Source organism: Schistocerca americana, chromosome X (genome assembly GCF_021461395.2).
Source record: "Schistocerca americana isolate TAMUIC-IGC-003095 chromosome X, iqSchAmer2.1, whole genome shotgun sequence".
Lineage (NCBI taxonomy): Eukaryota > Metazoa > Arthropoda > Insecta > Orthoptera > Acrididae > Schistocerca > Schistocerca americana.
In genome coordinates this window covers 909694747-909720420 of record NC_060130.1, presented here as the reverse complement: position 1 = coordinate 909720420, position 25674 = coordinate 909694747, and the positions used below count along the sequence as shown (strand labels likewise).

The 25674-nt window shown below is 40.8% G+C and overlaps 1 protein-coding gene across 1 annotated transcript in view; it reads right to left on the bottom strand.

Moving 5' to 3' along the window:
- LOC124556545 (putative sodium-coupled neutral amino acid transporter 11) overlaps positions 1 to 25674 on the bottom strand; it is a 72356-nt gene that overhangs the window by 5680 nt on the left and 41002 nt on the right. Inside the window, exons 6-8 of the mRNA XM_047130499.1 lie at positions 20517 to 20581; positions 7459 to 7620; positions 7102 to 7358 (exon numbers count right to left, since the gene is read on the bottom strand). Coding sequence (XP_046986455.1) covers positions 7102 to 7358; positions 7459 to 7620; positions 20517 to 20581 — 484 coding nt within the window. The remainder of the gene's footprint in view (positions 1 to 7101; positions 7359 to 7458; positions 7621 to 20516; positions 20582 to 25674) is intronic.

The following is a 25674-nucleotide window of genomic DNA, read 5'->3' as shown; positions in this document are numbered from 1 at the left end:
GAATGATTTAGGGAAATCACAGAAAACCTAAATCAGGATGGCCGGACGCGGGATTGAACCGTCGTCCTCCCGAATGCGAATCCAGTGTCTAACCACTGCGTCACCTCGCTCGGTCTGAAGGCTGTAAATTCAACTAAATACTTAGGGATTACAAATACAAAGAACCTAAATTGGAATGATCACATAGATAATATTGTAGGTAGAGCAAACCAAAGACTGAGTCATTGGCAGAACACTTACAAGGTGCAACACGCCTACTAAAGAGACTGCTTACACCATGCTTGTCCGCCCTATTTTAGTGTATTGCTGTGCGGTGTGGGATCCGCATCACGTGAGACTGATGGATGACATCGAAAATGTACAAAGAAGGGCAGCTCGTTTTGTATTATCGTGAAATAGGGGAGATAGTGCAACAGACATGATATGTGAATTGGAGTGGCAATCATTAAAACAAAGGTGTTTTTCTTTGCGACAGGATCTTCTCACGAAATTTCAATCACCAGTTTTCTCCTCAGATTGGGAAAACATTCTGTTGGGAGCCACCTACATAAGGAGAAATGATCGTGATGAAATAAGCGAAATCAGGGCTCACTCGGAAAAATTTAAGTGCTCATTTTTCCTGTGTGCTGTTCAAGAGTGGAACAGTAGAGAGGCAGCTTGAAAGTGGTTCACTGAACCACCTGCCAGGCACTTCACTGTGAATAGCAGAGTGATGATGTACGAGGTGCATTCAAGTTCTAAGGCCTCCGATTTTTTTCTCCGGACTGGAAAGAGATAGAGACATGCGCATTGTTTTAAAATGAGGCCGCGTTCATTGTCAATACGTCCCAGAGATGGCAGCACCATACGGCAGATGTAATTTTACCGCCAGCAGTGAGAATGAGAACTGTTTTAAATACTTAAAATGGCGACGTTTTCCTTACTTGAACAGCGTGCAATCATTCGTTTTCTGAATTTGCGTGGTGTGAAACCAATTTAAATTCATCGACAGTTAAAGGAGACATGTGGTGATGGAGTTATGGATGTGTCGAAAGTGTGTTCGTGGGTGCGACAGTTCAATGAAGGCAGAACATCGTGTGACAACAAACCGAAACAACCTCGGGCTCACACAAGCCGGTCTGACGACATGATCGAGAAAATGGTGAGAATTGTTTTGGGGGATCGCCGAATGGCTGTTGAACAGATCGCCTCCAGAGTTGGCATTTATGTGGGTCTGTGCACACAATCCTGCATGACGACCTGAAAATGTGAAAAGTGTCATCCAGGTGGGTGCCATGAATGCTGACGGACGACCACGTGGCTGCCCGTGTGGCATGTTGCCAAGCAATGTTGACGCGCAACGACAGCATGAATGGGACTTTCTTTTCATCGGTTGTGACAATGGATGAGACGTGGATGCCATTTTTCAATCCAGAAACAAAGCGCCAGTCAGCTCAATCGAAGCACACAGATTCACCACCAACAAAAAAATTTCGGGTAACCGCCAGTGCCCAAAAAATGATGGTGCCCATGTTCTGGGACAGCGAGGGCGTAATCCTTACCCATTGCGTTCCAAAGGGCACTACGGTAACAGGTGCATCCTACGAAAATGTTTTGAAGAACAAATTCCTTCCTGCACTGCAACGAAAACGTCCAGGAAGGGCTGCGCGTGTGCTGTTTCACCAAGACAATGCACCCGCTCATCGAGCTAATGTTACGCAACAGTTTCTTCATGATAACAACTTTGAAGTGATTCCTCATGCTCCCTACTCACCTGACCTGGCTCTTAGTGACTTTTAGCTTTTTCCAACAATGAAAGACACTCTCCGTGGCCGCACATTCACCAGCCATGCTGCTATTGCCTCAGCGATTTTCCTGTGACTCCTACAGAAGCCTTCGCCGCTGCCATGGAATCATGGCATCAGCGTTGTGAAAAATGTGTACGTCTGCAGGGCGATTACGTCGAGAAGTAACACCAGTTTCATCGATTTTGGGTGAGTAGTTAATTAGCAAAAAAATCGGAGGCCTTAGAACTTGAATGCACCTCGTAGATGTAGACGTAGATCACTGAAATAGGTAACTTCACATGTTGTTCTTTAATTTTTATTTAACTGTATCTCACACATTCTGGAATAAAATTACTGGTTTTAGCTATGCAATAGCTATCTTCAGACACTATTGTAAAAGAAAGTACATTACTATAATCCTTTCATCACAAGAATAAACCTGATGTAAACACTGCACTGCATGTTCTTCCACGCTAGAACCTCAATGGATTTCCGTTTCATGAGGGACAAAAGCCCAGCTTTCTTGAGTACTGTCAAGTATGATAATACGTTTACGTTTTGTGCTGTGGGTTACGTGCACATAGACTTAGCAATAATGTGGGACAACAGCTTCACCAGCGCATTTAACTAGGACACCACTGGCCAGTCAGCTGGTACAGCTAGCCTGTCGTAACGTCGCCAGCTGCAGTTCATACGGAAAAAAAGAGAAGCAGAGGAGCAATACAGCTTTGAATGTCATTGAATTTTTAAGCAGAATGAAATAATACACTGATCTCCCAGAACATGCTCCTTAGACGACTAGACGAAAAAAGGGGGAGGGGGCGGCGCGAAGGAGGGAGAGACGGAGGGGGGCGCGAAGGAGGGAGAGACGGAGGGGGGCGCGAAGGAGGGAGAGACGGAGGGGGGCGCGAAGGAGGGAGAGACGGAGGGGGGCGCGAAGGAGGGAGAGACGGAGGGGGGTGCGAAGGAGGGAGAGACGGAGGGGGGCGCGAAGGAGGGAGAGACGGAGGGGGGCGCGAAGGAGGGAGAGGCAGCGGGGGTGCGAAGGAGGGAGAGGCAGCGGGGGCGCGAAGGAGGGAGAGGGAGGGGGGTGCGAAGGAGGGAGAGGGAGGGGGGTGCGAAGGAGGGAGAGGGAGGGGGGTGAAGGAGGTAGCTATGTAATGTTCACAAATGTCATCAATGTGGAGGGGGGTGCGAAGGAGGGAGAGGGAGGAGGGTGAAGGAGGTAGGTATGTAATGTTCACAAATGTCATCAATGTGGAACACTGCCACACATCTTTGCACAAGATAATGCCTGCCCACACAGAACTGTTGGTGTGTCAGACACTGGAAAGTGGAGATAGTGAACATATATAATCACCTGCATACTCTCCAGACCTAAACCTTAAAGAACATGCCTGGCATGATCTTGGCAGACTTTTTTCTCAATGAACATTCACTATTCGAACTGTACAAGAACTGGAAACAATCTTGAGAGAGGAGTGAGGTAATATTCTGAAGGCATCAACAGCTTGGTAGCCAGCATGAACAACAGGTGCAAAATGTGTTTTAGTGTTCAAGGGGGGCATATACCTTACTGAGCATCTAATGTCAACCTTTATATTGGGGGTCTGAACTGTGTCAAACATGAATGATGTCTATTATCCTGTTATCACCACATGTTTAAATCTGCACCATTTTCATTACAAAGATACCACTCCACCTCTTATTACACACGTACTGTTTTCAAGTCACTCATTATTGCCTGCGATTACTGCTGTCCAACACACACACACACACACACACACACACACACACACACACACACACACACAGACAGACAGAGAGAGAGAGAGAGAGAGAGAGAGAGAGAGAGAGAGAGAGAGAGAGAGAGAGAGAGAGGGGGGGGGGGGGCGGTGTTTAACAGTTGTCAAGCAGGGTACTTCAGTTCCACTCATTTCAGTATCATGACCTGTTTTATAATTTCCACATTTACTCATCTATAACTCATTGCTCATACATTCTGTCATCTTTTCAGTCTGCAGTGTCACCACTTTCTCCTTCTCATTGACGATTTTAATGTTAATAGCATGCCGCCATGTCTGACTGCAAAGGTATTGTCTTCAATCACTTTTAATGCTTGCACTGTCTGGTAATAATGGGCAATATTTTAAGCTGGAGTGTGACTGTATTTAGTCATGTGACTAAATCAGTTGCTGTTACTGCCAGACCTTCAGTCTGCTTTGCTGGGCAAGACCAAATTTTTTTGAGGTGGTAAATGAAATATTTTGATTGAAATATTTGGTATTTGTGCAATACTTTGTAAACAGCCTTCAAAGATCTGGGAATGTTAAGTTTCATAGTGCACATGTATCTAGTGAAGTTTATAGTAAAAATAGAAATCCACTGGTCAAAAATGAATAATGATGCTCATTATCATACTGGATGAAAACAACAATTATTCTTAATCAAAATTTGTTAACTTGAGAAATGGCAAGCTATGCAACAACATACATTTAATACAATGATAGAAAAAATACGTTCTCACAAACTTATAAAAAATAAACTTACTAATGTTATTATCTTTAAGTAATTTTTGTTGCAGTACATGGTTGGCACGTCCCCATGTGCAGAACTTAATTATGTTAAATTGTGTGCAAACTGACTATCCCATAAAATTACAATGATTCAGGTAGATGATCTGCAAAAACATGAACATAACAGACTTAGTTGTTGGCTGGTTGGCTCTGAGCACTATGCGACTTAACTTCTGAGGTCATCAGTCGCCTGAGACTTAGTTGTTCTAAACGATTCAGATTACCGTAATTCATTGAATTGTTACCCAGCATATCACATACACATTCTCAACTCTCTGCACTGAATACATTGTAAAAATGTTGGATTGCCAATTTAATTTCTTCAAGCCTTAACCCAATCCCTTTGTGCCATGTGAATTTTCTTATATTTACTGGAGAGCTTTCTTCCAAAAAATATTTAAAAATTTATAACAAAGTTTGCTTTGGAAAAATGTTATGAGTACTTCAATGAAAACTGCATATAAAATAAAAGACCAGAACATATTTATGGCTTTGGCCTGTATTTTCACGTTACACATTTTATGTTTAAAGGGCCCTGTTGACACTAACAAAGATGTATTTTCTTCCATGCTGCACCAAAGAAGTTATCCTACAAATCATTCCTCACCAAAACATACATAAATTGGAAATGGTAAAATAATTCGAGTAGTTACAAAATTTCTTTGCTATTACTAATATTACAGCAAGATAGTTTTAACGTTTTTAAATTCCTTCAGAGAGCGGAGGAAGTTCCAGTTCTTTGGAAGACGGTCAAGAAGAGGAGAGATATATGGATGGGACACATTCTGAGACATGAAAGTCTTCTCCACACTATAACGGAAGGCCTTGTGGAGGGCAAAAGGGCAAGAGGCAGACCTAGAAGAAAGTACATAAGCCAGATAATGCAGGACCTAGGATGTGGAAGTTTCACGGAATTGAAGAGGCTGGCCGACAATCACACTGAATGGAGAGCTGCTGCAAATCAATCTTAGGATTGGCAACTTAAGAAGAAGAAATTCCTCCAGACAGAAGTACACTTTCCAGATGCACGTAACCAACATCCACAGTGACATTTCTCCAGTTACAGTGGATTTGCACATCCATATTCGCCATTTTAAAACAAACTCTTGTCAAAAGCACACTTGACCTGTCCAAGTAAATATTAAATATTTCAGGTCAAGCAGCCCACAGTGGATGCAAATAGGCTACTGCTCATATGCAACACATTCAATTTGAATTTACACTAGGCTTCGCACTGCTCTTTGTTATGGCACCATGACGGACTAAGTCAATTGTACCAGCAGTATGTTAACTGTAGTACTGTGCAATTAACTATCTATTGTATTGTACAGTAACAGTCTTTCTTCGTAAATATAAATGTATGTGACAGGAATAATTGTTTGCAGAATCTGGAGGGCAGATAGTAGGGACTGGAGACTGTCCACCTCTTCACATACTTCAGTCCCCCCTTTTGTTTCTGTCAAACTCCATGTGGTTAAATATATGTGGTGGAAGCAGCAAAGAATGTGCAAAATTGTACATTCTGACTGACATAAATGTGGTATTTTTCTTCCAATGGCTTTGCCTTGCATTACAAAAGGATTCTGTAACACCCTCACAGTGCTCTCCAATAGTGATACTGAAATTGTTACTGAATTTCATCTTGTTTCTCAAACAAACCAGCAATTCTAATTGAAGTGAGCCATGTCAAATCTGCAAATATGGAGCATGGCATTTCTCCACATAGTTAATTACATTACACTAAATTTATATGCCTATTCTTTATCATTATTCTGCAGTAAAGCCTTTAATAACAACTTCTGGTTGTACAAGGTTGTTGACAAACATTCTCATAGGACCAATGAATTTTTCCATGAGATCATTGTGTATGTTTTTAATAATAGTTACCATACTGCCTTGAAATCAAGAATTTATTTAACACTAAGATTACTGGGTTCTACACATTACACACTACAAAATATAGCACACCTAGTGTAAGCACAAATTCTCTAAGAGACATCATATTCAATGCCAAACGAAAGTAGTATTCATTGATCTCAAAGCACTACTATTCCCAATGATTTTAAATATGCACTTTAATTCAGTTCTTTAATGCCAACTTCTAAAAAACATTTTAAAAGTGATGTTTAAAAGCCTAGTTGCTTGATGCCTACATCTAATGCTGCTCACGGGTCTCAGTATCTGACAAAAGCATTAATCAAATCCTGTATTTGTTTCTTCTGTTTAATGGTCTTCACACTTTGCTCTTCAACAAACTGCCAACTTATGAAGTAGTTGCTAAGACAGAAGCAGGTCACACTGGCTCACAAATATTATCAGTAAATTATACTGCTTCAGATTCCTTAGCCATCCTACACTATCATTTGAGTTTCAGTTTCTCCCTCTGATATAATTCATATTATGGTACTACACTTGACAGTCATCCTAAGGTAGAGTTATTAGACATGGAGACCACAGGTCATGTTTGAGAATCAGTATTGGTTGGTAAACCATATCACATTTACAAATTTTCAGTTTGGAACAACATGATCAACAAAACTAAAGTGGTGCACTGATTCTAATGATAAATGCTTTAATCAAAGAATTATTTGGCCTGTTTGAACCCCTAACACAGTATCTGTCCACACCCTTACAGGCCATGTCACACCAATTATGTTTCACACAATACCAAAAAGAATATTTGCAGCTGAGAATCAAACATTTAAGTTAAAGTATAACAACATAATATTTTATTCACAAATAATTTTTTTCATACTTACATTAAGTTCCAAGACAATGCCCAAACAATCAGTTGTCAAAGACAGTAGATATGTAGAAAAAATAAGGCTGATTGTTAAGCCATAGTGTACTGCTTTTGGATAATCTAGGCACAAACTGTATGCTGACATTATGTTTTGAATGACATCTCTTGTTACGAGAAATTCTATTGGGTATGTAAGAAGGATGGTGAAACAGAACATAACTCTTGCAACATTTATTAATGCATCATCCCAGCAGTAATTTTCAAGCAAATCACCTAAAAAAAAGTTGAATGTTGTTCAGCATTTTGAGTCATCAGGAGTTTAAAAATCTAACTTCAGAATATACACACACAGACATTTTTTAACAGTGATTACCTTGTGAAAACTGTTTAAATGTTGCATATCCAGCAATTCCAAACAACAGTGTGACTATGTAGGATGTTGTAACAGATATGTGAGTTACTTTGTTCCAAAGCTGCTGGTTACCATCCTTAATTGAACTATACACCAAGAAAGTGTTGTGGTGGCACATGAATGCTGCAAAGAAACGTTTCTGTACATACTATGTTAAAAGTTTTTAGCTACTTGTAAAGGGCATTAAATCAGAAACTCTTCATAAGAAAATTTAAACACAAGCAAATTTTACTCAGTGTGCTATTACAACTTGTGTTCCACATGTACTACCAAAACTACAAAAAGACAAATTATAAACTCAGTGTTAGTAATTAACTTAAACAGTCTTGCAAAGTACCAAAAATATTTTCCTATAATAGCTTCAAATAACTCCCACCACCATATGGGCACACACATGCACAGGACCATTTATTGTTTATCTGACCTTAATATCCATAGTCATGAACTGTATTTTTGCTGTTTCAGGAAAGTATAAAATTAGAAGAGGGTGAAATCCTCTCACAACGCATTTATGCAATTCATTTTACTGTTATCCAGCACAAAAACGCGTTTAGGCCTTATTGATGCACTTGTTCCAGACAACACTGAAGAGATATAGGACTAACCTAGGATGTTTGACCACTATACAGGGTATTCAGAAATTCCCATTATAAAGTAAACTCTTCCGGGCTAAGTTGCCGTGGTCGATCTGTAGAACTTCTTCTCCCTGACGTTTCGTTCTCAACTGCGGAGAACATCTTCCGAGGTGAGTCGACGACTGGCTGCTAGGAGCTGGGGCCGCCGCTTATATAGAGATCGTAGGGGGCGCCACCACACGTCACATGGCGTCGATGTGCAGCTATCTCTGGCTATCGTCTGTTCTCTCGATTGCAGGCAATCGATTGTCACGTGATTGATGCAACGTCGACCGCCATATCTTATCCAATTTTAATCCTTCTTCTTTACGATTAAAATTGTATTGATGTTTGTGGATTTCAATTGCCTCTCTATACATACGTGTATAATAGTGCGACGTCCTCGCTAGCGCGCTTGTTTCACCAAATTTTATGTCGTGATCTCCATCCTTAAAAACATGTTCCGCTACTGCCGATTTGTCGATATGTCCCAAGCGACAGTTTCTTTTGTGCTCCGTCAACCGTGTATTGATGCTTCTTTTGGTAGTTCCTATGTAAACCCTGCCGCAACTACACGGAATTTTATATACCCCTGGGGTGGCTAGGGGGTGACGAGCATCTTTTGTTGATCTTAGGCATTCACTAATTTTCTTAGTAGGCCTAAAAATGGTCTCTACCTGAAACTTGGCTAGTACTTTTCCAATGCGATCCGTGATATTATGGATGAACGGAAGAAATACTTTTCCAGCTGATGGTTGTTGCTGTCTCCCATTTTTAGGCATTTTTCTATTTGGGTGAAGTGCTCGATTAATCTCGTTTTTTGTATAACCATTTTTCGCAAAGGCCATTCGTAAATGATTTAGTTCTTCTTGTAAGTAGCCTGGTTCACAAATATTATTGGCCCTATCCACTAGTGTTTTTATGACCCCCCTCTTTTGCCTAGGGTGGTGGTTTGAGTTCTTATGGAGGTAGCGATCGGTATGTGTACCTTTCCTGTAGACCTTATGGCCTAGGGTCCCATCCGCCCGTTTGATAACTGATACATCCAAGAAGTTAAGTTGTCCATTCTTCTCCTTCTCCATAGTAAATTTAATCTTTGGGTTGATGCTATTTAAGTGTACCAGAAAATCATTCAAGTCTTCTTCCTCATGATTCCATATTACAAAGGTATCATCCACATACCGATACCACTTCGAGGGGCTTTTTTTGGCCGACTGCAATGCTTGATGTTCAAAATATTCCATGAATAAATTCGCAATTGCGGGACTTAGGGGGCTTCCCATGGCTACCCCATCGATCTGTTCATAAAATTCACCATTATACTGAAAATAGGTTGAGGATAGACAGTGTTGGAACAAGGCTACTATATCAGTAGGGAACATATTGGCTATATGGGAGAGAGCTTCATCAACTGGAACCATCGTGAACAAAGACACTATATCAAAACTGACAAGTATGTCATGAGGACCGACAGTAATTTCCCTCAATTTCTCAATGAAGTGTAGAGAGTTTTTAATATGACTCTCAGTTTTGCCTATGTGAGGTTGTAACAAAGAGGCAAGGTGTCTGGCTAGTTCTTGGGTAGGAGCTCCAATTGTGCTGACTATTGGTCTCAAAGGAACATCAGGTTTATGTATCTTTGGTAATCCATATAATCTCGGAGGATAAGCCTCCGTTTCACAAAGATACTTTTTAACTTCTGTAGGAATTGAAGACTGTTTTATCAGACGCTTGGTGGCATTCAGCACATTCGTTGTGGGATCCTTTTTCAACTTCTTGTATGTGCTGGGTTCCAGGAGATCACTGATCTTCTTGTGATAATCCTCAGTATTCATTAAAACAGTAACATTTCCCTTGTCAGCGGCAACTATAACAACATTCTTGTCTGCATTGATCTCCCGCAATGCCTTACTTTCCCCTTGAGACAGATTGCTGCTGGGTGGCTTAGCTTTGCGTAATATCCTGGAGGTTTCCATTCTAATTTCATCAGCAGAATATGATGGTAACTGACGAATTCCTATATTGCTAATATAGAGGCAGGAATTCGTCAGTTACCATCATATTCTGCTGATGAAATTAGAATGGAAACCTCCAGGATATTACGCAAAGCTAAGCCACCCAGCAGCAATCTGTCTCAAGGGGAAAGTAAGGCATTGCGGGAGATCAATGCAGACAAGAATGTTGTTATAGTTGCCGCTGACAAGGGAAATGTTACTGTTTTAATGAATACTGAGGATTATCACAAGAAGATCAGTGATCTCCTGGAACCCAGCACATACAAGAAGTTGAAAAAGGATCCCACAACGAATGTGCTGAATGCCACCAAGCGTCTGATAAAACAGTCTTCAATTCCTACAGAAGTTAAAAAGTATCTTTGTGAAACGGAGGCTTATCCTCCGAGATTATATGGATTACCAAAGATACATAAACCTGATGTTCCTTTGAGACCAATAGTCAGCACAATTGGAGCTCCTACCCAAGAACTAGCCAGACACCTTGCCTCTTTGTTACAACCTCACATAGGCAAAACTGAGAGTCATATTAAAAACTCTCTACACTTCATTGAGAAATTGAGGGAAATTACTGTCGGTCCTCATGACATACTTGTCAGTTTTGATATAGTGTCTTTGTTCACGATGGTTCCAGTTGATGAAGCTCTCTCCCATATAGCCAATATGTTCCCTACTGATATAGTAGCCTTGTTCCAACACTGTCTATCCTCAACCTATTTTCAGTATAATGGTGAATTTTATGAACAGATCGATGGGGTAGCCATGGGAAGCCCCCTAAGTCCCGCAATTGCGAATTTATTCATGGAATATTTTGAACATCAAGCATTGCAGTCGGCCAAAAAAAGCCCCTCGAAGTGGTATCGGTATGTGGATGATACCTTTGTAATATGGAATCATGAGGAAGAAGACTTGAATGATTTTCTGGTACACTTAAATAGCATCAACCCAAAGATTAAATTTACTATGGAGAAGGAGAAGAATGGACAACTTAACTTCTTGGATGTATCAGTTATCAAACGGGCGGATGGGACCCTAGGCCATAAGGTCTACAGGAAAGGTACACATACCGATCGCTACCTCCATAAGAACTCAAACCACCACCCTAGGCAAAAGAGGGGGGTCATAAAAACACTAGTGGATAGGGCCAATAATATTTGTGAACCAGGCTACTTACAAGAAGAACTAAATCATTTACGAATGGCCTTTGCGAAAAATGGTTATACAAAAAACGAGATTAATCGAGCACTTCACCCAAATAGAAAAATGCCTAAAAATGGGAGACAGCAACAACCATCAGCTGGAAAAGTATTTCTTCCGTTCATCCATAATATCACGGATCGCATTGGAAAAGTACTAGCCAAGTTTCAGGTAGAGACCATTTTTAGGCCTACTAAGAAAATTAGTGAATGCCTAAGATCAACAAAAGATGCTCGTCACCCCCTAGCCACCCCAGGGGTATATAAAATTCCGTGTAGTTGCGGCAGGGTTTACATAGGAACTACCAAAAGAAGCATCAATACACGGTTGACGGAGCACAAAAGAAACTGTCGCTTGGGACATATCGACAAATCGGCAGTAGCGGAACATGTTTTTAAGGATGGAGATCACGACATAAAATTTGGTGAAACAAGCGTGCTAGCGAGGACATCGCACTATTATACACGTAAGTATAGAGAGGCAATTGAAATCCACAAACATCAATACAATTTTAATCGTAAAGAAGAAGGATTAAAATTGGATAAGATATGGTGGTCGACGTTGCATCAATCACGTGACAATCGATTGCCTGCAATCGAGAGAACAGACGATAGCCAGAGATAGCTGCACATCGACGCCATGTGACGTGTGGTGGCGCCCCCTACGATCTCTATATAAGCGGCGGCCCCAGCTCCTAGCAGCCAGTCGTCGACTCACCTCGGAAGATGTTCTCCGCAGTTGAGAACGAAACGTCAGGGAGAAGAAGTTCTACAGATCGACCACGGCAACTTAGCCCGGAAGAGTTTACTGATAAGGACGCCGGCCGTGAAAGCCTACATGGAATGATCCCATTATAAACTTCTAAGACTTTTTGAGGGGAGTGAGCACATAATATTTTGAATTAGAACCCATGTCTCTAAATGTACAGTTCCGGTTCTACAACGGTTTCCATTCAGATGTTTAGCGTGTCCACATCTGCTGAGGGAAAAAGAAAAGTCTCAGAATTGCTTGTCCTGGTATGCAATAGGATAGACAAGATGAAGTCCTATGGACTACTACTTGTGGGGTCATATGCAAAGTTTAATTTATGAGAATCTTACAGAGACAGAGAAAGATCTGCTGGCATGAGTTATGGCTACTGTATTAGAAACTGAAGAGACACCAGGTGGCAGGTGGGATGGTGGGATAGAGAGAGAGAGAGAGAGAGAGAGAGAGAGAGAGAGAGAGAGAGAGAGTGTGTACCAGAACATGCTTCGTAGGTATAATGTCTGTAACAACATTGGCGGTCATCACATCAAGCCACTAAGCCACTGCTGTAATGCATCAATACTGTTCTGTACAAGTAAACATGTAATGCTTAAGTTGTTCTGTTATGTTTCCTTTTGAACTGTTATGTAATAATTTTACTGGGTCACACCTAATTGAACTCCACAAGCAGAAGTGGACGATTTAAACTTCTGAACTGAAACTGTTATAAAACGGGAATGGTACATTTCTGGACATGGGCTCCTATTGAAAATATTATGTACTCACTCCCTCTACATGTCCTGGAAGTTTGTCCTACACTGTTTTGCTAATTTTAATGACCATGATTATTCTTTTCTGTTCAAATGTCAGCATACAACTGACCAAGCAAAAAATGCTTCTACACTACTGATTAGATCATCTCTGTATTTATTACATTAATTGAGAGAGAATATTACGACAGCGTTTAAGCAATTAAACTAAACAGGCTGTTGTTTTTATGCTACCGGCTACACAGCAAGAAGTAAACACTGCCGAAAGCTGAGACAACTACAACTACACCTCCACTACTAAAGACACAAACTGTAATATTTTTATTTATTTATTTCTTCATTGTAATACGTATTTCATAGATCCATTTTTGCATGGTAACGCATGGATGTGGAATGAGTCAAAACATTTAATTCATGATACAGTGATTTCCATCAGGACAATAAACAAAGATTAAGAATAAAACCTGAAAATAATAACAACAAAGTAGCAAACAGTAAGTTCTAATTACACTCACACAGGTTAAGATACAATTTTCAGATATTATCTAAACAATTTTTTACCAAGTAAAAGTGACCATCTTCTGGAGTTACAGATCACCCATTAATCTAATTAAAGCAGCAAGATATATTGACTCAGGAATACACAGTAACACATGACAAATCTTAGCTATCGCAGCTAAAGAATTCTTCTAGAGAATACAAACTTTTTTCAAGAAATAACTCTTTTAGCCTGCTTTTAAATAGTACACTATTACCTCGTAGACAATATTACTACCTTTTTGTACCAGAGACAAAGTTTTCAGGTCACAGTGTATGTCACATTTCCTTCTTGTGTTAAGATGATGGCATGTTTCATTCATTCATTTCATATTGAGAAGGATTGTGAGGCATGAATGTCATAATTGAAAACAGATATTGTGAAGTAGTGGTTAGTATTCCTATTTGCTTAAAAAGGTTGAGGTCACGTTCTTTGAGGCACTCCACACAAAATTCGGACAGCCTTTCTGTGACTTGTAAAGAGTTTTTTCGACAGTGGTGAATCGCCTCTGAAGATTATTCCTTAACACGTAACCGAATGGAAGTAGCCAAAGTAAGCAGATTTTGAGACAGTGATGTCTCAAATTTTGGTTATTATCCATATGGCAAATGTTGCTGAACTAAGCCTTTTCAGAGTTTAATGGATATAGTGTTCCCAGTTAAGCTTGTTAGCTATATGTATGACCAAGGATTTCATAATCTACCCTCTGTATCTGCTAGCTCCCGTGTGCAATGTTTATCTCCTGTGGGCTTTTGTGACCAGAATGGAAATGAATGGAATTGGCGTTGCTGAGATTTACTGATATAGACTATTGTGAACCAATTCAGAACATCCTCAGGTAATTGGCTGGCACTTAATTCTAGGTCAGGTGTCTTATTGTCAATCACAATACTTGCATCGCTGCAAACATCGTGAAGTTGCTTGCTTTGTTGGAGGACAAAGGTAGGTCACTGATTATACACACACAGGGTGTTACAAAAAGGTACGGCCAAACTTTCAGGAAACATTCCTCACACACAAAGAAAGAAAATATGTTATGTGGACATGTGTCCGGAAACGCTTACTTTCCACGTTGGAGCTCATTTTATCACTTCTCTTCAAATCACATTAATCATGGAATGGAAACACACAGCAACAGAACATACCAGCGTGACTTCAAACACTGTTACAGGAAATGTTCAAAATGTCCTCCGTTAGCGAGGATACACGCATCCACCCTGTCGCATGGAATCCCTGATGCGCTGATGCAGCCCTGGAGAATGGTGTATTGTATCACAGCTATCCACAATACGAGCACGAAGAGTCTCTACATTTGGTACCGGGGTTGCGTAGACAAGAGCTTTCAAATGCCCCCATAAATGAAACTCAAGAGAGTTGAGGTTAGGAGAGCGTGGAGGCCATGGAATTGCTTCGCCTCTACCAATCCATCGGTCACCGAATATGTTGTTGAGAAGCGTACGAACACTTTGACTGAAATGTACAGGAGCTCCATCGTGCATGAACCACATGTGTCGTACTTGTAAATGCACATGTTTTAGCAGCACAGGTAGAGTATCCGAAATCATGATAATGTGCTCCATTGAGCATAGGTGCAACGAAACTAAAATGAGCTCTAACATGGAAAAGCGTTTCTGGACACATGTCCACATAACATCTCTTCTTTATTAGTGTGTGAGGAATGTTTCCTGGAAGTACAGGACCAAGGACAGAACCTTGGGGAACTCCATAATTTACTGTTCCCACTGAGTTTACCCCTCCTACCTGCATATTGTTACCATCTAACACCATTTTCTGTTGTCTGCCTTTTATGCAAGATTTCAGCCAGTTGCCCATTCGTCGTCTGAGTCCATAGTGGCACACTGACACTATATGTATTCTACGACTGACAGTCAACGACCTTAGACAGATCGAAAAATGTGTCCATAGGCAGTGTCTCCTTGTCAAGGCATTCCAAAACATTATTGGTGAATTAAAATATAGCTCTGGTTGTGGAGAAACTCTCTCTGAATCCAGCTGGTTTTTACGAATTACTGCAAAGTTCTATAGAAGATCAACTATCCTGACATACACTCCTGGAAATTGAAATAAGAACACCGTGAATTCATTGTCCCAGGAAGGGGAAACTTTATTGACACATTCCTGGGGTCAGATACATCACATGATCACACTGACAGAACCACAGGCACATAGACACAGGCAACAGAGCATGCACAATGTCGGCACTAGTACAGTGTATATCCACCTTTCGCAGCAATGCTGGCTGCTATTCTCCCATGGAGACGATCGTAGAGATGCTGGATGTAGTCTTGTGGAACGGCTTGCCATGCCATTTCCACCTGGCGCCTCAGTTGGACCAGCGTTCGTGCTGGACGTGCAGACCGCGTGAGACGACGCTTCATCCAGTCCCAAACATGCTCAATGGGGGACAGATCCGGAGATCTTGCTGGCCAGGGTAGTTGACTTACACCTTCTAGAGCACATTGGGTGGCACGGGATACATGCGGACGTGCATTGTCCTGTTGGAACAGCAAGTTCCCTTGCCGGTCTAGGAATGGTAGAACGATGGGTTCGATGACGGTTTGGATGTACCGTGCACTATTCAGTGTCCCCTCGACGATCACCAGTGGTGTACGGCCAGTGTAGGAGATCGCTCCCCACACCATGATGCCGGGTGTTGGCCCTGTGTGCCTCGGTCGTATGCAGTCCTGATTGTGGCGCTCACCTGCACGGCGCCAAACACGCATACGACCATCATTGGCACCAAGGCAGAAGCGACTCTCATCGCTGAAGACGACACGTCTCCATTCGTCCCTCCATTCACGCCTGTCGCGACACCACTGGAGGCGGGCTGCAAGATGTTGGGGCATGAGCGGAAGACGGCCTAACGGTGTGCGGGACCGTAGCCCAGCTTCATGGAGACGGTTGCGAATGGTCCTCGCCGATACCCCAGGAGCAACAGTGTCCCTAATTTGCTGGGAAGTGGCGGTGCGGTCCCCTACGGCACTGCGTAGGATCCTACGGTCTTGGCGTGCATCCGTGCGTCGCTGCGGTCCGGTCCCAGGTCGACGGGCACGTGCACCTTCCGCCGACCACTGGCGACAACATCAATGTACTGTGGAGACCTCACGCCCCACGTGTTGAGCAATTCGGCGGTACGTCCACCCGGCCTCCCGCATGCCCACTATACGCCCTCGCTCAAAGTCCGTCAACTGCACATACGGTTCACGTCCACGCTGCCGCGGCATGCTACCAGTGTTAAAGACTGCGATGGAGCTCCGTATGCCGCGGCAAACTGGCTGACACTGACGGCGGCGGTGCACAAATGCTGCGCAGCTAGCGCCATTCGACGGCCAACACCGCGGTTCCTGGTGTGTCCGCTGTGCCGTGCGTGTGATCATTGCTTGTACAGCCCTCTCGCAGTGTCCGGAGCAAGTATGGTGGGTCTGACACACCGGTGTCAATGTGTTCTATTTTCCATTTCCAGGAGTGTATATTAATTTTTTGAGGACTTTAAAAAAATGTAATCAACTGAGAGAGGACAATAGTTTGTCACATCTGAGGCATCGTCTTTTTTGTAGAGGGGTTTTACAATAGCATACTTCATCCTGTCAGGGAAGATATTTTGTTTCAGACAGACATTGAATATGTGAGCTAGGACTTCACTGAACTGATTGCAGCAGGTTTTTAGCAGTTTGCTGGAGATGTTGACACCAGTTTATTTATTTATTTTTTTTTAAGAAAATGGTTTTTCTTACTTCCTGTACTGTTATTGGGGCTATAGCTATCTGCTCTATGGAATTTGGGAAATGAACTTTCAGTATTTTGAAGGCCTCTTGTAAGGGACCCATTGTGTCCCGTTTTCTTGGCAACACTTAAAAAGTGCTCATTAAAGATTTTTGCCACAGCCCCTCTATTTTGTACTTGTCTACCATCATTCGATTTTGTTACTAGATTTATTAATTTTGGGGCATAGATACAAACTTTTTGAATTTTAAATAATTTTACATTATTTTTATATTGATTTAGCTGGTTGTGGTTGGCTGAATTTTTTTTTTTGTGGCTATGTACAGTTCTCGTTTCCCTTCACATGAAATCTTAGCCAGTGGTTATCCATGGCTTTTTCGTATGTTTTGTGGTTTGGGTTTTAGGTGATTTTTTTTTTTTTGGAGGGGGGAGGGGGGGGGGGAGGAGAGGGAAGGTGTTTTCAAATATCAGTGCCCCCTCATTACTGAAAATGATTGTACTTGGAATTGGCATTTTCTAAATTATACACAGGTATCAAATCTGTTGTTTGGAGATGTGATTTAAAACTCTGGATAGTTTCATCATTAGTTGTCCTAGCTATTTTCCAACAGGGGGCCACTATCACTGTCATAGATACTTGCACTATTTATAATGAGTCTTTGTCCATCATGGTCAGAGAGACCATTCAGGACTTGTCTGGTAGTTACCCCCTATTTCGGTTTGGTCTACAAGTATATTATCAGTGTGCTTGAACATGAAGTTATCCTAGTAGGGAAGCTAATCACAGAAACAATATTATATGTGTACATCAGATTTTATAGGTCTGACATTTCTCTGGAATTTGTTATGAAGTTTACACTGAACTCTTTTCCACCCCCGGTAGCTGAGTGGTCAGTGTGACAGACTGTCATTCCTAAGGGCCCGGGTTTGATTCCCGGCTGGGTCGGAGATTTTCTCCGCTCAGGGACTGGGTGTTGTCCTAATCATCATCATTTCATGCTCATCGACGCGCAAGTCGCCGAAGTGGCGTCAAATCGAAAGACTTGCACCATACGAGCGGTCTACCCGACAGGAGGCCCTCGTCACACGACATTTCATTTCATTCCACTGAACTCTTCAAGCAATATCACATCCCTTGTGTGTTTGAATAAGTATATTATGACAGCTTCTACCTTCTTCAAAAAGAGACTTAAGTTCCCTGAAGGTTCTCTGTGCACTGTTAATCACTGATATATGGGAGTTACCCAAAAACAATTCTATGGCACGCACTTCCAAATGATGTTCCAAACAATAATTCTGACATCAATTGCCGTCACACTGTTTTTAACATAAATGACAACACTGACTCTTTCTTTACACTTTCTACAAAACGATGTTGCTAATTAATAATTATTTATCACAAGTTTTTCTATAACAGAATAAATATGATGCTCACTAACGTACAGAACATGGGCGTACTCTATCTCTCATGGCTCATGGATATTGGTAAGTTCATTGATCTTACTGTACGTGCTTCTAATGTTTTGGTGACAAATTGCCACTTTTTGTTTAGCAGTAGCAGTTACATTGTTTTCTCTAAAAAGAAGTTTCAGTTGAAGGTCTGGGCAAGGTATTTTTCACTACCCATTTCTCTAATTTGGTCTGTTCCGCACACTGAGATTGGGAAGAAGCACTTTTACCTTGTTCTTTCAGCAGCCAGTTGTCCAATGTAGTATATCTACAGCCAGTCCTAAAATTATCTAGTGTAGTGGTACACTCTTCATTCAAACTTGTCTTGGGTTAACATTGTTTATTGCATTTGCAATTGTGTTATAAATTGTAGTCTAAATGAACTTTCGTAGGCCAGCTGATATGAAAGCCACGAGTGGCGCAAAGTTCTCTACCAGATTTGTGAGCTTCAGTCCTATGAACATTCGCAATACTGCTGCAGATTTCTGCATAATGTCTATTTGTAGACATTACTGCCTTGTTTACACATTAGTTACAATTTATGCCTCCTTTAGTGTTGGAAATGTACTGTTTTTACTTTCAAATGTTTATTTCGGCTGGAGCAATTCACAGGTTGCATAATTTTTGTGATTTTTTCCCTCTTGGCTTATGATTTGATGGTTTTCTGATTAAGTACTTTGATGCAGCACATGAGAGAGGGTGGTTTTCTTTTTTTTTCCTCCAGTAGATGAAGCAGCATATACGCTATGATTTGTGTAGCAATGATGTTATTAAAATTATCTTCAGCCACTGTGTGCACTTCTCCTTTGTTACATTCGCTTTTGGTCTGCTTGGCTGTCTTCAGTTTATTACATTCACTTTCAATATTTTTCACCCTATCACCAAGCACTCTGTTCTCCTCGACTGATCTGTGCACAGTTTCTTGCAGTGAGTTAATAGTTTCAACTAGTTTGGATTCGTTAGGGTGCACGTTACACACTTATATTTTGTATTGGATGGTTTTTCGCTGTAGTATTTCTGCATAGCATGACTTTGGACTTTGTTGATCACTGCTGCTTTATTTCGTTTTATTCTTGACACCTGGTAACTTATGAGAATTCACAAAAGTGGAGATACAACTTCATTAACTATTTACTCTGTTTTTAAAACCATGAAACAGCAACCTCATCTTTATTACCAAAGTCTGGTATGTGCTGTGACAATCATGAACTATACTACTGTATTTCCAGTTATATTTCTGAACAAAGTTTATGACCAAAGGCTCTCAGCTAATGTGGCACACTTTATTTGCACCGGCATGCAGCTATAAAAACCCTGTTACCATATTTTCTTACAGAATACAGTGTATCACCATAAGGTTATTGAAACCACCGAACCACATCTTTATTAACATTCCACTATTGGACCAACCTACCAACTAACAAATTATATACCTAACTTGCCTCCAACTGCAATACGGAATATTAAGGAATTTCATAACACCACCACCAAATAGTACTGCCCACCACCAATTATTAAGAGCCTTTAACTTTGTGTCACTAATTTACCTCTTAACATCAACAGTCCTTTCCAGATTATGAAAGCAGGTAGCATATAGCTCTACAATCAAAACTGCATGCCTTGGTGTCCTCAGTACTTAAGTCCATGCTGCTCAGAATACTATGCAATAGCTGTAAAAAGATAACAGGAATTCCTTTCGACTCAGAGTAAAAGCATATCATCTAAATATGCATGACCGATACAAACTTCTCAGCTCTACTAAACCTGAAGCAGCAAATAGTACTTTCTCAGGTGTGCCAACAGAAATTACTATTTTGTCATTTCAGCCAGAAACTCTTCTGAATATTAAACATTATGAATGCCTTAACTGATACTGTAATGGAACACTAAAATGTTTAAAATTATCCTTACATACTGCACTGCATAAAAAAGTCTTAAAATTACTTACCAAATGCCATTATTGCAATAGCTGGTAGCATGTCCTTATTCACAACTGTCCATTCACCTGGTGGACTGAAAATTGATAAAACAACTTCAGAGCATCATGTATTAAACACACAATCTTTACAAATACATGGGTAATAGACCATTTTAAATTCACAGCATATGCAATGCAACTCTAAGTATCCGGACATTACCAGATACTAAATTTTGTTGGACTAGAGAACTCCGCCCCATATAACATGTAAGACAATATCTGTGTTAAAGAATGTATGTGAGAGCCATTCAGTAAGTACTGAAACAGTTTTTTCTAGGCCACTTTCAGTTGAAAAAATGTGGAATTTGTTGTGGAACATTGTAGAATATTCACACTTCAGCCCCTTTAGATTTATGACATTCCAATACATGGCGGCACTGTACATAATCTTCAAAATGGCATTTTTAATGGAGCTGCATTCCAAGCAGACCTGTCATTTAGTTTCTTTTGGCAGAAAACCAGAGTATCAGAGATATTCGTAGCCACTTGCAGAATGTCTACAGAGACCTGACAGTGGGGGGGAAAAAAAAAAGAGCATGGCAAGTTGTTGGACAAAGTGTCTGTCAACACTACAACGAGGGCACGCAAAAGTGTCCGACCTATGTGCTGGTCAGTTACACACAGCTGCGACTACTGCAATGCTGGAACATGCGAAAACTCATTCGAGGTGATCAACAAATCACATCAAACACCTTGCTGCATAACTGAATGTCTGCTGTTAGCGAAGGACCATCTGTGCAGAATTGCTTTCACATTACGAGGTTGGCCATGACATTTTTTTGTCGAACACTGTTAAAGATGATGAGACAAAGGTTAATCACTTCATCAGAAACAAAATGGCAATCCATTAAGTGATGCCAAGACACCTCTCCTCTGAAGAAGTTCAAAGCTGTGATCTCCACTGTTACTCTGTTTGCTGTCCTCTCTCATGGTGCATCAACCAACTCTGAAGTTTACTGTACTGTACTACCCTCAGAAGAGTTAAGAAACAAATCCAACACATTTGTTGATGGGGAAGAAAGAAAGAAAGAAAGAAAGAAAGAAAGAAAGAAAGAAAAAGCAGCAGCAGCTAACGAACTTCTCCTTTTCCATGATAGCACAAGGCCTCAAGCATGTCTGCACACCCAAAAGCAGCTCGCAAAACTTCATTGGAATGTTCTTCATTATCCACCCTACAGCCCAGATCTAGCACCTTCTCACTTCCATCTGTTTGGCCCAATGAAGGATGCAATCCATGGGAAGTTGTATGTGGGTGATGGGGAGGTTACAGATGCAGCAAGATGTTGACTCTGATTTTTGATCAGTGGAGTGGTACCATTCTGGCAGACGGTCAACCGTCCAGGAACTGTCCTAATCATGGTGATTCTGCAATGTTATCCACTGTAAAAATATCACAAATAATACCAGAAAAGACTTCCGGAAATTTGTTTTCCCTGCAAATGTAGAAAAGTGGTACACAGTAATGGTGCAACATATCATGTAAGAAACTTAAGACTTATGTATCATACAATCCTTCCGATAAATCAAAGTACATGGACTACACAAAAAATAATGCACACAGAAAAGCATCTGGAAGTAGTTGTACTGATGTTTACACTTTCGATGGAAAAAGGCAGACTAGATGATATTTTGAAGATGTGTGGTACTGTCCAAGTTGTGCTCGTATTTTATTTTCTGTTAGGAAGGTTGGGGAAAAAGGTAGTATAAAAAGCAACACTAAAATGTGAATTTTATACAGACGGTATTAGTTACTGTAAATGAACTATCTTTTGGCATGGAAAGTAATTCAGCAAGAATAAAGCTACTGATGCTCTTCAAATGTGACATGAAAAATTTGGGCACCAGAATAAACACAATGTACAATCATTCTTGACAGCTCATGGCATCAATGTAAAGGTTGATGGTGAACTGTGGATGTTGTATGCTGGGTAAACATCATCGGTTAGTTTTTGCTAACTGTGTCAATCGACTAGCCCACAATAATCATTCTTCACCAATGTCTATGGTACACTGTGAGAAAAGGTTTTAACTGATTCTCAATATCTTCTTGTTTTTAAAGATGAGTTTTCTTGTTTCAAGATGATATCTCTGCAGCACAAAGATTAAACATCAGTTGCCAATATTTATCAAGATTGTGTTTGCACAATCTCAACTGAATGTTAAAGAACTGAATGATGGCAAGCAGTTTGATAGCTGATTTAAGACCCTACGGTGAGTCAATTGCATTGAAAATCTCAGACTGTGCAACACACATCACAGCACAATGGAGTTACTGAACACGAGAACATGTACATTTGTGGCTTCCATCAGCATGGCATATTTCAAAAGCTTTGTGGGGTGAAGCTGTAGTTGCTGCAACTCTTACTCTGGACCAATTTGGACCAACAAAGGTTAAAGGAAAAAACCAAAGGAATTATTTTTGAGAAAGGAGTAAGTTTCATCATTTAATGTATTATGGACAATGCTTTGTTTCTAATCCAGCACAGAACCTGCAGTCAGCCATTGTTAGCCGACAAACTTCAAGGCTGAAATATTACAACAACTGAAGAGTGATACTACAAAGTTACTTGATGTCACAACTGGATAACTTTAAACCTTTAACAATATCTAATTTCTACATATGCATGAATATTCCACAAGCCACCATACAGTGAATGGCCAAGAATACCTTGTACAATCACTAGCCATTACCTTCCCCATTCAAATCTCAAATGGAGTGAGGTGAAAACAACTGTTTGTATGCCTCTTTCAAAGTCCTAATTTTGCTTGTCTTGTCTTCTCTTCATGTTCCTTATGTGAACTGGACACTGTTTGAGTAGAATCATTCATGCTCTAAATTTTCTCAATATTGTTTCATGAAAAGATCATCTTCCTCCCTCCACAGATTCCAATTTGAGTTCAATGAACATTTCCATAATATACACTTGCTGACCCAACACACTGATAACGAATGTCGCAGCACGCTGCCGAATTGCTTCGAGGTCATCCTTTAATCCAACCTAGTGAGGATCTCAACATTAACAGCATTCTAGAACAAATGAGTTGCATTTGTGTTCTATACCTGGCGTCCTTTATAAACAAGCTACACATTCCTAGAATTCTCCTGATGAACCAAAGTCTAGCATTCACATTTCCTATTACCTACCTTACATGCTCATTCCATTTCATATTGGTTTGTCACATTATGCCTGGATATCTCAGTGATGTGACTGCACTAAGCAAAAAACCACTAATAATGTATTCGAACATTAGAGGGTAGTTTCTCCTACTCATCTACATTAACTTCCATTTTTCTAAATTTAGAGCAAACTGTCATTCATTACATCAAATATAAATTCTCTCCAAGCCACCACATATCCTTCTACAATGATTATACTTTCCTGTATACCACAGCATTATCAGCAAACAGTTACAGATTGCTGATCACCCTGTGTCAGGTTGTTTACTTATTTGGAGAACAAAAGTGGCCATCTCACACTTCCCTGACTCACTCCTGACAACCTTGTCTCTGATAACACTTGCCAGCCAAGACAACATACTCTGTTCTATTATTGATTATAAAGCCGCCTCAATTGCAAATTGGAACTGGATGTTGATCTAGGTTTCACTGCGGATAACCACGCCTTCTTTGGAAGAAGGCGTGGTTATCCGCAGCGAAACCTAGATCAACATACAGTTTCAATTTGAAATCGAGGCAGATTCTTTATAATCATTAAATTATTCACGATTGCTGACACATGCAACATTAAAAGTTCTGTGTTCTATTGCTTACGAAGTCTTCAAGTGGCTCATCTTGGATACTATTTTGTATACTCTGACCTTAATTAGAAGTCTGCAGTGAGGCACCATGTCAAACACTTTCCAGAAATATAGGAATATGGAATCTGTTCTTCATTCATGGCTCGCAGGATACTGCGAGAAAAGGGCAAGGCAAGTTTGTACAAGAGATGCTTTCAAAATATTTTCTGATTTGTGAACAAACAGAAGCTACTTTGCCTAAAAGAAATTTATTATATTTGAACTTATAATATGATCATGAACATTAAGGATGTTGGTCTGTAATTTTGCAGTGTCCATACTTTTACCCTTCTCATATACTGAAGTCACCTGCAGCTTTTTCCAGTTTCTTCAGACTTTTCACTGTGCAAGAGATTCACAGTAAATGCAAGCTAACTAAGGGCGATTATGAAAGAATACACTCTGTAAAACTGAATAGAGACTCCATCCCAATCTGGTGGCATTCAGTTTCCACTCTTTCAATTGCTTTTCAATGCTAGGAATGCTTATATCTATGATCTACATATGGACACATGTGCGACTAATGATGTGTACCATTACAATCCTCTTGCAAAAAAAAAAATTTTTTTTTAATGCAATATTTATACTTGCTTTTCTGTTGCTATCTTATAGTGCCACATCAAACTGGTAAACAAGTGACTGAATAGAAGCCTTTGACCTGCTTATAGGTGTTGTGTAGGACCAGAATTTCCCTGGGTTCTTGACAAGATCATTTGCTAATGTATAAAGATGGAAGATTAAGTATGCTTTGTGCAACAATCTTTATGTAGTCTCTCAAATGTCTAACTAGCCTGCAGACATTTCCCTCCCTCTCTCTCTCTCTCTCTCTCTCTCTCTCTCTCTCTCTCTCTCTCTCTCTCTCCCCCTTTTTAACTGATAATGCAACAATTTGTTTCCTCAGTATTTTCTGAACATTGTTACTAGACCATGGTGGAACTTTCCTTATTCCACTTGCTCAGTACACACACTACCTCATCAAAAGTATCCAGACACCAATTAATGACCATTAATAAGGGGTGTTGGTTGGTTGGTTGTTTGGGGAAGGAGACCAGACAGCGTGGTCATCGGTCTCATCGGATTAGGGAAGGATGGGGAAGGAAGTCGGCCGTGCCCTTTCAGAGGAACCATCCCGGCATTTGCCTGGAGTGATTTAGGGAAATCACGGAAAACCTAAATCAGGATGGCCGGACGCGGGATTGAACCGTCGTCCTCCCGAATGCGAGTCCAGTGTCTAACCACTGCGCCACCTCGCTCGGTAATAAGGGGTGTCTCCACCCTTCACCTTTCTGATGGTTTTTAACTCTCCTGGGGACATTTTCAATTATGTTTC